Source organism: Tetrao urogallus (assembly GCF_951394365.1).
Source record: "Tetrao urogallus genome assembly, chromosome: 8".
Lineage (NCBI taxonomy): Eukaryota > Metazoa > Chordata > Aves > Galliformes > Phasianidae > Tetrao > Tetrao urogallus.
Window position 1 is genome coordinate 24260174 of NC_136821.1, and position 18422 is coordinate 24278595.

Sequence of the window (18422 nt, forward strand, 5' to 3'; positions counted from 1 at the left end):
TACTTCCTCAGAGGCAATGGTTGAGATAGTTTGTTTGAATTCTTCTTTTTTTGTTATCGCGATCAATGTCCTTAATATGACTTGAATTTTACTTCACTCTTGCTTTTTTGTTTTTGTTACTTTCATTCACTCCATATTCTTGTGTTTTTAATTGCACTTCTCTTTTTCTTTCTCACGTGTGTGCACATAAACGTGCTCTTTCTCCATCTTTTTTATACATGAATAGATGTGCATAATGGTTGCCCTAACTGCTCATCCTAGTTATAGTTCTAACCCTTGAATAAAGATTTTAAGAGTTTTGACATCTGTTCCTTAAAATAAAAGTATATACTAATTGAATTGTGATATAAAGTGTGAAAATTCTACTACAGAATTCCAAGAGATGATTTTAAATTGTTTATTAGATAAATATATCTGAAACATTTTTATATATTGAGAACAATCCCATTTTTAAGTGTATTTGCATAGAATATAATAGGGGAAGGCCCAGAGCCTTGTAGCCATGAATAACTCATAAAGCTTTCCTTGTAGGAGATGTATTTGATTTACTACCATCATTGATTAAGAATTCTATTTAGAAGAATATTGCTTGCTGAACATCATGCTCTTTGTTGGGAGAATACTTTGCATAGGAGTCTCTGTCAGTCTTGTTAGGAAAATATGAAAAACATTCATCTGTAATGCTGGAATATTTTACAGGAAAGCACATTTTTACTTTCCAGCATTTTGTATATAGCTGCATGTACAAATGCTTGTTTTATTTATTGTGCATTTCTGTAACATACGATAGCTCAACTTCTAATACAGCACACTCTTGAAAGTTTTCTTCATTTAGCAATAGTCAAATTTTTGGGGAAAAAAAATCAAACAAGCTCAAAAACTGCAATACTCTCCAAACAAACATCATATTGACCTAATAAAAATGAGGCTGCTTTTTATAGATAAGTGTATAGTTCTGTATATTATCCAGATGTATGAAAAAAGTAAATCATCTTGACTCGTGCCCTTTGAAGGATGCATGATGAGGTCTTGATTGAATCAAATTCATTTTAGACAGAAATTAATTTTTATGGGTTAGTCTTTAGGTTCAATTGTAATTCCATTTGAGTCTGGAGACCATAGCAGAAATTGGTTGTTGCCCATTCTTTTCTTTCACCAAAACAGCTTCCAAAGTAGTGCATCTCAGCTTGGTAGGAGCAGAATACATTTAGAAATGCATTACTGTTTTTATTGGTCAGGACACTAATGGAGGTCTTCCATGACAGCTATGTTTTATAAGCTGAATACTCTAACTAGGCTGGCTACTGATCAGTTGTTGGAATATTGATTGTGTCATTTATCAAAGAGCTAGAAAAGCAGATTTGTTGTTGTTAATTTATCCTTATCCTACTGGGTACACTCCTGACTGATGCAAGGCTTAGTTTAGCTAGTAGTACTCATGAGAAAGTAGTAATTGTGGGCTTTGCTAAATGAGGAATCTTACATAAAATAAAGAATTTTCAGTAAGGAAAAGAACTGTAATTGTTAGTGTTCTGTGTTTGGCTGTGCTTCTGTACAAAGGCTCAAAATAACCTTTTCCAAGGACTCACGTGCACTGACGAGGGGAGAATGTTGCGTGTGCTGCCTCTGCACTGAGTCTACATTTGTAGCCATGTTTTCACCACAAGCCATCTCTATGTTGGCTCGTGTTCTGTGCTGAGGTTCATATTTTGCCACTTAAAAAAGAAAAAGTTATCCAAGAGCTTGAAAGGCAAATTACAAGTGATTTAACACACACTCCTTTCTCATGCACTGGTTTGGCACTTTGCTGGTTTTCACTTGCCAATGCAGTGGGCATCTTGTGTGGTTGTACCAATAAATGATAGGAGTTAGATACACGCATCTCTTATGTGGGTACAGCTATGTAGTTAAAGGAATTATATACTTAGTGTAAGATTTACTGGAATAATGTACATGCAGTTCAAAAATAGATGCCAATTGGGTGCCCCTACGAAACAACAGGTACGGGAAAACTGTAAAGGTCATTCTGAAAACTATCCATAATATTCTTCTTCTGTGGGTTTTCTGTTTTCCCTGAATAACGAGTACAGAAACGTCTTTCTGAATCCGTCCCAGTTTTACAAACTGTGATTTTTTTTTTTCTTCTTTTGAACAACTGCTCAGGAGAATAAATTAGGCGATATGGGGGTGGGGAGTGCCGCAAAAGAAAAGCTGACTAGAGGTGTGACAGGAGTTTGTTTAGCTGCTAGCCAGAAGACCTGCGCTTGGGAGTTTGGTGTAACTCCTTACTTGCAAAACTGCTCTAGTGTGTGATCATCAGAACATATGTACTCAGTCTCTGAGAGAAGGATACCAGCTGGCTGGCAGAAAAATACCATTGGCATTGCCTGTGTTCTTGTGTTGACAATGTCACAAGCTGCCCTCCCAGATGGAGAATTTGAATGAAGACAGTTGTGGGTCATAAAGAAAATGCTCCTCATTTTTTGTGCATCGCACAGTGATTGTTAGTGCCGAGATACTGTCTTATTTCATGATCAGCAACAACAGTCATTTTGAAGATGTCTTTTACAGTGTAAGCAGTGCACATTGCATTACACTGTTTCTGCACTGCCCGTAGTGATGACAGGGCTTCTGTACTGCAGAATATTTAATTTTTTTATACCATGTGTGGTTCTGTTTTTTTCCTTAGGATCGCTTGGACCAGGGTGTCTATCAGAAATCAGCGTGTGATGGCAGTCATAACTTTGCAGCTATTTCCCGACGCAATGGTGCTGTTCTTCAGCAATTTGTAAACTGTGGCCCTCAGGAAAGAATACAAGGTAGTCTTAGATATCTTTCTGTGTGCTGAAATAAAGTGCTTTTTATCTTTTTTCTTTCTCTTGAAATCCAGAGCCACTAGAAAAGCATTTAATTAGAGTAAGTGCATACTATGTTACTTTGAGGCATGAAGATACAGAGAGGCTGGGAGAGCTGACTCAGAAGTTGTGAATTAGATTCCTGGCACAATTTCCAGTTTAAGTAACAGTTTCTAGCTCACTGCCCCAACACGTAAGGTTGGTTAAAAAACAAATGATGAGTGCAAAATATATGTTGTCAAAATGTTTATTTTCTATATAACTTTAATGAGTTCAAAGATTTTTTTATTGGTTAGATTTATGTCCCATGTTATTATCAATTAAATGAATTTATACGGAAGTGTAATATTCATAAACTATGCTTGCTTGTTTTTAGCTAAAAGGAAAAAATTGTTCAAAGGTTAGAACCTTTAAACCCCCAACTTACTTACAATTAAGTTGTTTAAAAAAATGTAGAGAGAAGATATGCATGTATGAGTATAAGCAAACGTACCAGTAGGAGCTTTGAAGACTGCATACTTTTCCTGTTATCTTTCATTTCTGATTACTTTCTGTATATCTGTCTGATTTGTACCTGACTCAACAAGAAATTAGATAGGTGAAAAATTTAAATATTTGAGGTGATCTTGATGCTTTTAAAAATACTCTTGTCCTTCAAACCAAGCACATGCTTCATGGTTAAATCTATGGTAGGGGAAAATAGATTTCTTTGTAGTTGAGTTATGCCTGATTTTTCTCAGTAAACTACAGTGGAACCTGTGTTGTCTGCAAAAAAGTAATCTTTTTGCAGTAGTAAGAAAGACTACAATGACTGCTGGGGGGGGACCTTTGAATCTGAACTGTACAACTCATGAGAAATTCCCAGGTAATCCAGGGGTAAATCATTTTGTGTCAGTGTTTTGAAATTGTGACTCCAGGCAAAGGATGGCAGATTTAGACTCGAGCATTGTAAAATCTCAGATCTTTTGGTTTAGCTCTACGTTGTGTTTCTGTTGTTGGCGTTCGTACTGATTCTGTAGTCAGAAAAAGGGTCATCCTTAGAGTTAGCCTGTCCTGTAGAGTTAGCTGTTGCCAAAGGATTACAAAATAGTAATAACCTTTAAAGTCTTTCTTTAAAAATGAATGAGCAACTCCTTTGGTGCCACCATTGCAGGTTAGTGGCAACACATAACCTGTCACTTAAGTGAAGTTTGAAACAAAATCTGTGGAAGATCTTTAAATGAAGGTTATTCAACTGTAATGAGAAAATCAGGATGCTAGTTTGTATCACATTCATAAAACAGTGCTTTCAGTAGACACTGTTGTTTTAGTTAAAGTATAATGTAATGGTATGAAGATACTATAGCAAACAATATTTATTTTAAGGGCTTATGATTATTGATTTGCCTAAAGACTTAGAGAACTACTGTTCTGAAGGTGTTTAAGAACAATGGGTGATATTTTTGTGGAAGCAGAAAAGGAAGAGCTGTGGATGGAGCATTGAGCACTCAAGATCAGATTTGTTTTCAGTTGTTCAGTTAATATTTTTTCTTAGAGGAGTAAAAAAGAAGATTGTCAGTAGATGTGATTTATTATTATATTTACATTAAGAATGTAAGTGAATTCAAAAGGTAGAGAACTTTTTTTTTTTTTTTTTTTTTAAAGCATTTTAGAGAGAAAAAAGGAGGAAAAAAAATTGATGGCCTCAGAAGAAAGGGTGTGGGAGAGAGAGAGGATGCTCTGCTGTGCTGCTGAGGGCTACCATCAGGAAAGGCTTAGCATGGTTGGGGCTTCTCAAGGGACAGTGAATGACAAAGGCTCTTCTAGCACTGCTGGGAACCTACTGGAAATATAATTTTATTGAGATTTCTGTAAAAGATTTGGCATGTGATGGGTAAATTTTATGTGGTCTTGATGAAGAACCACACAGGCTCGTTCAGCTGAAAGCATGTCTGAAATAGGATTCTAATCTGAAATTTTTCAGGTGAAAAGAGACTTTGGTTCTACAGTAATCCTGTGTATTGTAGAAATATTTTTCTAGCTGTGAAACCATAGTATTAATTACTGGAGAGCTAATCTTTCTGCTTTCCATGCCAGCCTGTTACTTGTTTCCAGTCACTGGTTCAAAAATGTTATATACATTGTTTCCTATATAAGTCCCTGAAGACAAGGTAAAGGCAAAGTACTGCGAATATGCCCAACCTCATTTAACTTCGTTACGAACTTTAGGCAGTCTGTTAAAGGAATGAGTCACAGGCAGGGTATGCTTCTTATGACAGGCAAGAGCAGCTCCCAGTTGTACGTTGTTATGATGTGCCATCCAGATCTTGGATGTGAACGTCCAGCTGGTACAATATCACATGCAAATAGTAATGAAAGATAGAAGCGATTTTTAAAGTCATTCTGGATCTAATGCAACGATTTAATGACATGAGCTGTATTAGGTTTAATAAAATGTCACTTTCTCAATTAATGTTTTCCAATAAGTTATTTCTAATATCATTCACTGCTCCTACCAATAAAACTCTTCTAAAAGCTCAGCAAAAATACACTGAAGCTTGGCTTGCTAATACTGTTGTCTGTTTTAAAAGCCTTTTATTATACATGAGCAAGAAAAACTAGTGTCTAGGGAAAAGTAGTTATAGCCAAAACATTACATTTTTTTCTTGCCTGTGGATATTTAAATAAAGGGGGAGGGAATACTGATCCAATATTGAATTGCCAGTGTTTGTTCTGTTTTTTTGCATGAATAATACTTGCTGCCTTCAGGTCCTCACTTCTTTTGCTGCCAAGCTGTTGCACAGATTCAGTGGCTTTTTTTAGAAAAACCTCTTTGAGAAACAATACTTCAGTGCCAGCAGCTTTACATTTCTGGTGCTGAAAGATTACTGGAATGTGTTTCATTAGAGATTCTTACATATTTCTTATCACTCTTTATTATACACGGTTATAAGGAAGTGCCATCGTCTCTCTGTGTAAGTAGTAGAATAATCATAAAATACCTCTGCTGCCACTGATGGCTGAGTCTGAGCTTGTACAAGCATCTGTGTTTTCATAATGCCACGACAGAAAAATCAAAAAGTTATGTTTTATAAATAACATTTAGCTTTTGCACGTAAACATTGTGTGTATCTTACAAAGTAACTCAAATCTGAGGGATACTCTGAAAATATTGCTTCCTATGTTATTATGTTGGCCCATGACATCAGAGGTGATATGGTAGCCACTGCTGAACCTTCCCACCAGTATCCCATTACACATTGTTTCCATGTGACAGTTGTCAGCAGACGGACAGTCTGACAGAATGGTGTCTGACATGGAAGTGTGTATGAAGCAAAGGTATGTCACTGAACTCCTCCATGTGGAAAGAATGGCACCCACTGACATCCATTAATATTTGTTAATTGTTTGTGGAAGCCAAACAGAGGATATGAGCACACTGAAAGCTGGACTGTGTGGGCAGCATTTTGCTAGTAGCAATACCATCATAGGAGCTGCGGAACAGTGCGTCACCTCTTCTGGTGCAGATGTCTGTGAGCACAGCATGCAGGCTCCTGTTCATTGGTGAAAACACACAGCTGATTGTGTTGAATAAATCCTGAGCCTCCAGCTTTCATAAGCTGATTCTTAAGAAGTAGTTTTGCAAAATATATTCTTTTATTACTTTTTGAGAATTTACTTTCCTGAACTGCTTAATATCTGAAAATTTAGTGCGTTCCCTGTGGTCATTCCTGATTCTCCAACAAGTTGATTGTTTTTCTGTTTCTTTTTGTCTACTGCAAGAAAAATGCCAGTGAACCAGTCACTTAAACAGCATTTGTGATGTGGCAAACCAATTTCTGTGAATCAAAGTTATTAACAGAATGCAGTCAGTACCATCCCCAACTATAGTCACTGGAGGCTGCTCATACGAAGAGGGTAAAACAAAGGGGTAGGTAGGGTAGGACAGCATCACGTGTATGCTTTCTGCTTTGAGTAGTTTATGATTTAGGGACTTCCTCAGTCAGAATGTCTGTACCATCATACTTTTGATACCTCCTTTCTCTTTGCCCTTTCCTCTCTCTCTTTTTTTTTTTTTTTTTAAACTTGGTTTCCAAAACATCATCATGACAATGAGGTCCATGAGTTCACTGCACAGAAAAAGCTGCAGTTTTCTGTTTTTCCTAGTTTTGCTACTTGATAATTACACTGAGTGCCTTGTTACTGTGTGTGTGTGACAGTGAGGGCTTCCTTTTCACCTTGTGCAGAGTTTTTATGATTTCATAGACTCGTTTCTATCTCCCCTTTTATTGCTTGCTATTCTAGATAAAGTAATCCCACTAAATATCCAACTATCCTTACCACCTTTTCAGTATGTTTCCGAATTATATATACCACATCCTCTTTCAAATGGGGAGAATGAAAGTCTTACATGCTATTTAAAAATGAAACACAGCATTACCTTGGAGATTGAGATGGAGTGTTTGGACTTTTCTTAAGACTCTGAATGTCTCTTTACTTTTTGAATTCCGTAAGCATATATTCAAAGAAAAATCCAGCCCACTTCTATGTTATTGTTCCCGAGTGCCAGTCGCTGATGAAATAGTCTTTGTGTACATGTCAGGAGTTTTCCCTTACTCCTGTGTGCATCGCTTTGCAGCCGCAAGCATGGAATTTCACCTATATTTTATTTCCTACTTGCTATACTGCACTGCTTTCTGCAGAGCTTCATAGTCAGTTTATTTTTGGCAATTCTGAATAATTTCACGTGAGTAAAATCTTCTGATTCCCTTCATCTTTCAGATCATTTAATTACATTGAACAGTACAAGTCCTTCTTTTCCAAAATATTCTCAAACTCTCCATATATTCCTGATGTTTTCTGTCCTTAAAGATCTGAAAGAGGATGATCTAAATGCAGTAAACCAGAGCACATGAATTTTGGAAAGCTTATCTGATTTCTGTTTCAGACTGACAATCCACTGTTGTTTGTTTTTTTTTTTTTTTTTAACACCTCGTTGGAACTTTTCTCCACATCTACCCGCCTTGCATTTACTCTGAGGAAGATGTCACTTCTGAGAAAGAACTGGGACTATTTCTTCTTTTTCTAATCTTTGGCATGCTAGGCAGCCAATAGGAGCCTCATGGTTTATAGGATCCTTGACCTAATAGTGCAGTTATGTTGGTTTTGTTTGTAGTTCCCTAAAGTTAAACAAAACCAACTTCAGTGTGCTGATATAATGGATATCTTCTCTTGCAGTCTGGCTTAATCACCTCCGTTTGAAGCATTTTTCTCATAAGTTAGATTGTGTACTAAGTAGTACTAAGACTAGTACTTTCAGACAGGATTGTACAAAGAACCAACATATCCAATATCACATGAAAATGTGATAGGTAATTGTTAAATCATTATCTTCCATTGAAACCCAAGGATTATTAAATATCCTTCTTTCTAGTGAAGTTTTAAAGGGTTGAAGATGTATTCTACATTGAAAAAATGTAGAGACTTCTTATAAGATCAGACCTTTATATTGAAAGGCTTGAATTTACAGGACAATAATGAACTGGTCTGCAGCAGGCACAGCACTCATATTAAATACTGCATGTATGTAAGTGTTGTTGCTTAGCAAACTGCTGAGGGTTTAATTGAGTAGTTCATGTTTTTCTTGGTTGGAAGTAATTTTCTGGTGTGAACAGAATGTCTTCTGTAGAGGTAAAGAAGAAATTGCCTTAATAGCAGGAAAATGAAGATTGTAATTCAGAAAGACCTTTTTCTTTTGTTGCCATAGGATAACAGAATTTTTTTTCTTCTGAATTCTTTGTTGAGAAGAGCTCTCTGCTGTACGTGAAGGATGGTAAATGCTCCCTGTCAAAGGAAATTAAAGCGTGAACTTTGAATCAGTGAGGATGCAGCTGTACTGTAGATGTGAAAATTTCTTGCACTCAACTTCACTATAAGCACAAAGTTTCCCTGTATTTGTCTTTAATTACGCATATGCAAATCTGAAAATCAGCTCTTCAGGAATTCCCAAGGGGCGTATTTTCTGCTTGGTATGATTTTAATTCTAGTTTAGTTGGTTTAGGGATTTGAATAATTTGTGAGTTGTTTCAGAATTGCTTAAGGCCTTCCAGTCCAGTTATTGATCAGTGAACTGGTATAATGAACTTCTTTATGCAGCTTTTTTTTTTTTTTTAACACAGACACCCCTTTTTTTCTTAATTTCAGAGTTGCCGGTGTCTGACTGTGGCAATTGTGAAAATGAAACTCCTCCACCTCTGCCACCACACCCTAGTGAGGATCTGCTGAATGAGGATCATAACCATAGGTTGGAGTTCATCTGTTTTTCATATTCACAGCCCTGGTTGCTAATTAATGATTGTGATAATGTGGTTCTAATCAATTTTAAAATCACTTATTTTTTTGCAAAGATCTGTAGTATTGTTTTTACAGTCACCCAATCCTTCAGTATGAGCTGATAACATTTCTCTGGCATTTAGTGCTTTCCTCATAAGCTGCTCTGTGCCTCCTCTTTAAGATCTGTGGGTCACCTACTGAGCATGTGGTCAGTAAAACAAAGAGAATCCCCAAAACATAAACTCAATTAAAAAAAAAAAGAAAAAAAAAGAGTGAAGCATAGGTGCAATGCCTAAAGTCAGCTTTAAAAGCCCTAGCCAGATTCACTTTGTAGGAACACTAATCTTCTTACACAGCGTGTCAGCCTAAGAAATCTTCAAGCTTAGGAAATGGTTTTGCTAAGTGTGAACACTGAAATGTATAGAAAAAAATGTTAACAATGAACATTTTGCCAACTAGAAATGAGTTGGGTAAATTATTCAGATATTTTAAGAATGTCTTTTTTTGAAGCTGATGTGCTTGATGTCAGCTACAGACTTTCTTTTCCTTTGCAAGTAGTGCAGAAAGAAAGAAAAAGTGATGAGGTTCATGCTGTGACTTATACCATGACTTAAGAGCACGGAATTCTCTTGGTAGCACAGGTTACACGTATTTCAGCCTATTGTACTTTCAGGAGCATTGAACACAATTTACTCATTTTGTGTACACATTTGAGGTAGCCGTGTGACTATTTTGTTTTAATGAAAAGTGGTGAGCATCCTTTCAACAAAACCTTAGCTGTACTTCTGTCCTTGTGTGTATTGATGTGGTTATAAACCAATCTTTAAATGACCGGTTGCAGGTAGTATCAGGCTACTTCAAATTCTTCCTTATCCTAACAGTAATTTCATTATAGTGATTTTATAATTTCTTTTCTCATAGGCATGTAGGGATGAAATAGTAAACAAAACAACAACAACAACAAAAGACCTCTACCTGGACTAATGGAATTCTTCATTGAATTCCCAGCTGCATTTGTTTTCTAGAATCTACTGCTAATTTTTCAACAAGCTGGGAGCAAAAACATTCCCTTAAATGATGATGATGTTTTAGGAGGATGATGTATTTAAAGGCCCTTTCTGCCTCCTTGACTTTTTTTCCCCAGTGTTGTATTGGTTTTCCACTTGGATCATAAGCTGTGTTGAAATTGAATTTCTGTGGAAAGTCAAGCAGATTTCACTTAAAATGAATTATGGTGAAATGAACAAACCAAAAGTCCAACAACAACAGAAATGCAGGAAAAATTTTGACACTATTAAACTGTTTTGATTGAAGAGTTCAGAAATGAATGTTTCTGATTTTGGAAGTTTTTGATCATATACTAAAAGAAAAGATCTTACTTAAAAAGATGGGGAATTTTTCAGGTGTCTTTCTGTGAAGTGCTTTGACTCCTCACAGGGGAAAGTTACTTTGAGTTTCACTCTTCGAATTTTGAGATGTTCAGGTATTTGTCTACCTTGATGCAAATTCAAGTATTTAAAAACAAACACTACACATTATCTTAAAATTCTCCAGGGAGTTATGACGCCTTATTATGGGAGTTAAGGGAGTTATGTAAATAAGACCACCAGTCTTCACCCTCTGCCAAAGCATTCGGTGGCTGTATGCTTTTAGAACAGTTTAAGATGAACAGGTGAAGAATTGGAAGGGGTACAATGGTGATATTTTCCCCAGCTTTCTGTAGCATATTATTTGGAAATGCAGTGGTAAAATGGAACTAACAGAACACGCACACACACAAAAAACACCCTAGCAAGTACTTGTATGTTCCTGCTTTCTTCTGCTTAATAAAATACGAATTGTGTAAAAGCAGCGGTTATCACTAAACATTTGCATTTGCAATGAAAAACAAGTGAGTAGAGGTGGTAAGTCTAACGAAGAAACCTTGAGGATCAATAACTGATTTTAAAATGCATGGCTGCAAGCAACTGGGAAGAAGAAACACATGTATAGTGTGCATGTTTTAATTAGATCACTTGTGTTCTGAGCTGGTGCCTAAATATTTTACATCATCTTTTTTTCTGCAGCCCTACCATAAATTCAGCAGTGTATTTAGCAGATCAGCACATCAACTTCACATCTTTGACACCAGCCAAGCAGTCTGAATCAATTAATCTGAAAGCCTCAAAAAGCATGGATCTGGGTAAGAAGGGGTGGGGTGATACATAGGTCAGCTTTTTAGCCTCGGCACATCTGCACCATCTCTGTTTCTTGCTTTTGTTTCTTAAACACAAATATCAGGGAGCAAGTTCTGCAGAGGAGCTGTGGTGATGGGGACCATGTTCTGTCTCGTGCAGCATCTTAATTACGAATACTCTTTTTTAGATACAAGAAGAAAAGTGTGTTTCTCTTTTCTTGAAAGGCCATTCTATCCACTGTATTGAAATCTTAGCTGAGGAAAAGGGAGCTTTTGTAAAAAAAAATGAGCAGAAAGAATAACTGTACAAGTTTTATGTGTCTAAAAATATAGCAAAACAGCAATAATATAAGTTTTTTTTCGTATGAAATATAAATGATTGCCAAACTACTATGGACAAAGGCTAACTTTCTTAAAACAAGTTGTATGTTTTTCATTGACAATGACAAACACAGGCAATCAAAGCGCTGCAGTAAATCTTTATAAATGCTTGAAGAGCGGTAAGGTTATGGTTCTCTACCCATCAAAGCTGCGCAGAAAATCTTGCAGGCTGGGTGAAACAAAGTAAATGATTCTTTCAATATTGATAAAGCATTTGTGAGTGAAAAATTGAGGGGTTATTGCAGTTGAAAACTGTGTCATGTTTTGATGATAGTTCAAGGAAAAATTTGCAAGGTTCTTAAGCCGTGAAGAATCAGAAACCAAATAAGCATGCCTTTTGCCTTCTAGTTCTTTGTGGCACTAGTCCTTTATCTTCCCTTTTCAGATTAAAGTGTTGAGGGGAGTAACTCAGGGAGCTATCATTAGGGTGTGTTTAACAATAGACTTGTGTTTTGTTGGATCAGACTTTCATACACAATTAATATATTCTTATGTTGTATAGAGATAACTGTTTGTGATAGGTGTTTCTTTTCTTGAAATGTTCAAATTTGGTCTTAGTTTTTGTATCATTGATTCTTATTTCTTAGTACTGTAGTATTATTTTAATGTACCATTAAATGTGTGTGCTTCTATAATGGAGTGCTAGGAACAGTTACTAACACATGGTAAGGATGATTTAGAGTGGTTTCTTAGACAAAAAACACTTCAATTTTGAAGTGCATGACCTGACCAGAAATGTGTACTTTTGCATTCTATTCCACCCTTTTGACAAAGAAGGATGCATTAGATAGATTTCTTTTTCATGTTCTCTTTTTTAATTGTTGTTTAATGTTACTGCACGTACTGAAGAAAGAAATGAGCTTTATGTACTTCTTGTAGTCAGCACCTGGTTGCTTTTCTATGCAGCCTACTATAGGGATCCTGCTTTAGCAGGGCAGTGAACTAGATATCTCCAGAGGTTCCTTCCAGCCCTACAATTCTGTGATTCTGGAAGGTAAAAAAAAACACATCATGTTCAACTTTGCAGAGCCTTTTTTTGGCTCATTTACAGCTCCCACAGAAGTCATTATGAAAGAATGCTTGGAAGCAGCAATACAATATTAGGCAATGAGAATGTGCTTGATAGCATGTTATGAGCTACCAGGTAATTTGCCCTTCTTTTCCTCCAGTTCTTGTGTTCATTTATATTGTAAGATTCAAAGCAGTATAAACAATCTGCTTTTGATACACACACGTGATGCTTTGAGAATGTACCTGATTTACTTAATTGTAGTGGTTTTAAAAAAAAATGAGTGTGTAGATGTCCTTAGTGTCTAAAAATAATAATTGTTGCTTGTAGAAGGTAGTTATTGAAAATGCAAGTAAAACCGAAAGGGATAACGATCAATCTGGTTGGGAACACTCATGTTTTATCTTCTTCATGCATGGTGATGTGGTAGACTTGTGTATTCTGAAGGTATACAGTTATTTAAAAAGCTGGAGGAAGAAATATAATGCAGCTGCACATGGGAAGGTTGTTTGTATGGTTTTTTTTTAAGTAAATTCCTACTTTATTAAGGAAATGTGCCTGATTTTAATCATTTTGTTAAGGCTGCTAGTTGCTAGAAACATGAGAATTTCTATCTTGTAGAAAAATGAAGCTAGGACCTCTTACAGGCATTCTTTAGTAAGTGGTGAACCACTGTGTTCAGTTTTCTACTTATAAAAGATTTTAATTGAAAGCTTTTGGCTGGAAAGGTAAGGGGAAGAGGAACATGAAAATCTGAGTTAAAGAACTGCAATATAAACACTGCTAATGCAACTAAAATTTCAGTAATTTGGTACCTAAAACTTTGCTTCCAAAGAGAACATTCATAAAATGTATATTCCAAAGTGTATTTTTTGGAGAAGGAAGTTCTTAGTGTAGTTTTATATTACATGTATTATTTAACTGCAGTCGTCACCCATAGTAAGTTCTCATCCCTGCTGAGTACCCGTTATTGATTTCAGTGTGATACTTGCCAGTACAGAAAAGGTGAGAAGTGCTGCTGTCTTTATCTTTTCCACCCAGAGTTGTGGGTTCTGTGAATAACTTGTTGGTATCACAGAGAAACCTTATAGCAGATTTGGTAACAAAGGATGTTTTTGCTATCTGAAAATATAAACACTAGGCCCTCTTTTTCTGGCCATCACGTGTTCTACAGTTCTACCGTTCCTTTCCAAAATAAATAATACGATGAACAGAAAAATAACAGAAATTCTAGAAGAAAAGCTTTGAGACTTCACAAAATGTGACTTAAATGCAGTTTCTTTCCTTTAAAACCAAATAGCGTCTAAGCTGAATGTCACCACAGATTTGGAAAGACAACGCCTGTCTGTCCTTAAAGGTGTAAGGTTCAGAAATCACCTGGATATCTTTAGACAAAAACAACATCCTAGTATCTTTAGAACAGAATTAATGTAATTTAGAGTATAAATGTGAAATCTTTACTGCTATTCACTTGGAAATCATTGCATTTTACTTTGGAATATGCTTATAATGCATGGATTGCATAGTTATGAGATGAAAATGGTATGGATTACGTGATGGCATCATCTTAAGAAGGATCATGAAAGGCAGGTAGCAAGTTTAAACATGAGAAGCTGAGAATCTTGGCATTGCTACAGATTGCAAACCTTAAGGCAGTATACTAAATTTGTCAGATTAGGGAGGTAATGAAATTGCAAAGTAGGGATCTTCTCATTTTGATGAGGGCTGACATACACTTAAAAGGCAAATTTGTTAAGTAAAGACCAGTCTATAATTATACAGATTCACAATACAAGCCCATTTAAAATTGATGTTTATCTTTTCAGTTGTATGTATATTAGTGACTCCAAAAGTAATGCCTCCTATTTATTTCCATGGAAACTACAACAGATTCAAAGAGCACAATAACATTACTTGACAGAGCAAACTCTGAGCTACGAAATGCTATTTTTCAACAATCATCATCATTAGCTGTGCATTTTTGCCAGCTAATTTTGCCAGTGAATGTGAGCTTATAAAACTCTGTATGGCCGTCTGGAACACGGCTTGTCTTTTGCATCACTGTCACCACTGCTGAAAGGCACCACCCACTGCCTTACTGTGCTCACATCCTCTGTTTGATCTCCAGAAACGATCAGCAAATGTTGATGAGTGCCAATGGGTGCCATTTGTTTTTTCCATGTGGGGAAACTCCATGTCGCACCTTTGCTTTGTACATACTTCCATGTCAGATGCCTTTTTGTCAGGTTGCCCCTCTGCTGATGTCTGTCAAACAACCTGTTGATGTCTGCAACAAAATGTAATGGAATATTGGTGGGAAGGTTGAATTTCTATTTCCCTGCCACTAACAGTTTCCTCTGACATTATGGGCCAACGTTATAAAATAGGAGGCGTTATTTGTGGAGCAGTCCTTCATATTTAAAGCCCAGAAACTTTTGAGTCCCTAATCAATTTTCCAGTCGCATTTGTTTACAAAATCGTAATCATTGTAAATTAATACCCTCAGTGAAGGATATCAGGAAATAAAGAGAAGAAATGTAAGAGTGCATGGTACTATTAGCACGTAGCATCATCATTCCACGTATCAAATCTTGTAATGGAAGGGGTGTGGCATGTACAGTGAGAGCTGTAAGTTAATTGTCAGTAGGAAGAAATGGTTTGGCTTGTTGATGGATGGCATGTTTCTGTGTTGTTGATTGGACAACTGGACAGGAGCAGAAGACATGAACCACTGCCGCTTGGTTGTTCATGCAGGGCTCGTGTGTGTGCCAGGAGGTGTATGAGCTGGCATGAATGAAAAATGGCAGTGTCTGGAGGTAGTGTGTTTGATGATCTCTTTAACTGTAGATGAGTCAGATTTTGCTTGAATACACTTAAAAAGTCAGTAGTATGTGTGAGGTACTGTTGTAGAATATCTTAAAAAATAAAAATAATACTATGAAGCAGCTATAGCGGTCGTGTGGTATTTTCTTTGGTTTTGCAGGTATGTGCAGAAAATTCTACATAGTATGTATAGATGTCTTTATGCCAGGTGTATGAGGGCAGCAAAAATGTTATCAATGCGTCTTGATCACTTTAGCATCCATCTTTGAGGCGGTGGTCAAAGGCTGCTTTGAATTTACTGCTTCATTCGGAATGTTAGGATACAGATTAGTTCTATCTCAGCTGCAAGTCCTAATGTGCTTCCCTGCAGCTGTGTTAAGATAATGACAGTACTTTCTGGGTTAGTGGTAGAGTTCATATCTTGTGTCCTATGGTACACTTTTTCTTTGCCTTGTCTGCTTTTATTTTGTACTGGTGACAAAATAACACCACCACACGTTTCCTTTTATTAATCATGGCACTTGAAAAATGTCCACTTGGTTGCATGATTTCTTATGGATGACAGTGCTTGAATATATTAGCAGGAAAAAGAAGTGTTCTTTTACCATGATTTCAAGAATTTGTGCAGACTAGCCAATGTCTGACTTGGATTGCTTACTTGTGCTGATTAGGTTTAGACTGCTTGCCAAGTCTGGACCTGTGCTTATGATGCCATGTTAAAAACTAGTGAAACAAATTCAGAAATGCTGAAAATAAATTTGGTGTTGTGCCTTCCCACTTCTAAAGTAAGTCATACTTTTTTTAATTGCAGATGAAAATGAATGTCTTCTATACAAGTAATCGGAATGACCATTTTTCCTTTCCTTCTGTACACAGATTTTTCTCACACATTAGCGTGTGTTTCTAGAAAATATCTGTGTAACAGTTCATCAGAATCCATTTTTAGTAGTGTTTTTTCTTTTAACTGTATTACAAAGGAGACAGAAGAGCAATATGGATTTTATTGTGTTGTATCGAAAAAGAAGAGAAAAAGGAAGGCAAGAATATTTTATTTATCTCCAGCACTTCTATTTTCCATAAATCTTTATGCACAGGAATGGTTTAGGTTATTCAGGAATATAACTGTAGCCATGGGAATTGTATTCAAAAACATGGAAGTGTGGCTTGTTTTAACCTGAAGCAGCATGAAATTGAACTATATGAGTATATAGCAGTTTTGTTGTGTATCAATTCAGGCGAAGTGCTTTGTAGATTTATATTTAAGGATGTTGGTATAATGACCCATGACTGCTATCCCAAGGTATTCTCTCTTCCTTTCCCCATGAAGAAAAAACCCATAGATTCTAACAGATGAAGCTCTAAAGCCTGAAGAAGTAGAAATATCCTTTAATTGATTTTAAATGTGAGGGAAATATGATTTGCTAAAACACAATTTGACCTTGGTGTGTATTTATTGAAGATATCAGCCAACTTCATTTATGTATTTAAGAATAATTATTAAGTGAATATGCACGATACGAGGTACTGGAGTATTCTGCCATAAAGCCACTATATAAGTATATGCTCATTCCTTTGTTTACAAGGAGGCACACTAGATAACAGTTCATGCTTTTAGAACACCTCAAAATAAAGATAAACTAATGCTTATAGAAGGATGTGGGAAATGCAATTGATACTGTTATCAGCTACTTTTGTGATTGGCTCCAAACCAAGTTATCCTTATTCTGACTGCAAATTTGGATATTGGAATAAATATCACGAAACATAACTACATGAAAGTTAAGCGGAGCTAATGGGAATTGCTCTTCAGTTAAAGCAATTATTTGATTCTCATGCAACTGAAAGCATACTTTTTTGGAGGTCTCCAAAAGTGTTTTACAATTTTAAAGTCGTTACTTTTTTAACCAGGTTATGTTTATGTAACCAAGTTTAAAACTGCTTTTAGAAGTTAGCTAGGTTCATAGGAACATCCACTGTTGAGAAGATGGGTCAGAATTTGAATAGGCTTTTCAGTGTTACTGGATTATAATGGCAATTTAACAGTCATCTCTTGGAGATAGGGACTTCTCACAAATGAAAATGATGTAAGTTTAGGAAAACCAGTGATATGTATATGGCTGTGGTTGTCTTGGGGATCAAGGGCCACGAAATACTTAGAAGATTTTTTTAGCTCATGTCATGAACAGCTTTATTGTACTGCCAGATACATCTTTTCTGAGATTAGAATAGATACATATTTTCTGAGACTGCTTTGCAGAATAAATTTTTAGAAACGAACATGACAGTTTTTTTAGTTTATGTAACTTTCTAAATTCAGATCTGCAAGTAGGAAATTAAACTGAGTTATTAAGTAATAAGGACACTGAGACTAAATTGAAAATGAGATTATTTTATTCTATATGATAAGAAAGATTTTCAGCAAGGTCATTACTTAGTTCATCGCAAAATCTGTGATGCATTTGAGGGGAATGTGAATTGTGGCAAAAGGACGTGTAGACGAGTTGGAATGTTAATTTTTTTGACTGGTTTTGTAGAAACCTTTTGGGATTCAAGAACATTTGCTATGGAACTGACTGGGAATGTCAGATGTACTGCTGGTGTTAGAGCTGAGAACATGGTAACATGGTTGTGGTGGTAGTTTCTTACAGAACTTTAGTCTCAGTTTGAAGAAGGTTGATCTTTTAAGGCACTTGCACAATTGAAGTGTTATGGGGGAGAAAATAACAGTTAATTTAGTGTATACTTACAGTAAGAAAGGAAGTACAGATAATAATGAAGTCATTTTTTCAAGTCAGCTTTAAGAGCAGTTTGTTTTAAATCTGTTCCCTATCAATGTTCTCAACAAGTGAATGACAGATTAGATTAG

The 18422-nt window shown here is 36.1% G+C and overlaps 1 protein-coding gene across 1 annotated transcript in view; it reads left to right on the forward strand.

The window, feature by feature from the left end:
- The window catches only part of PARD3B (par-3 family cell polarity regulator beta), a gene marked incomplete at both ends in the record, with an annotated part of 368067 nt that overhangs the window by 180473 nt on the left and 169172 nt on the right, over positions 1 to 18422 (forward strand). The window contains 3 exons of the mRNA XM_079539163.1: positions 2690 to 2819; positions 9039 to 9138; positions 11234 to 11349. Coding sequence (XP_079395289.1) covers positions 2690 to 2819; positions 9039 to 9138; positions 11234 to 11349 — 346 coding nt within the window. The remainder of the gene's footprint in view (positions 1 to 2689; positions 2820 to 9038; positions 9139 to 11233; positions 11350 to 18422) is intronic.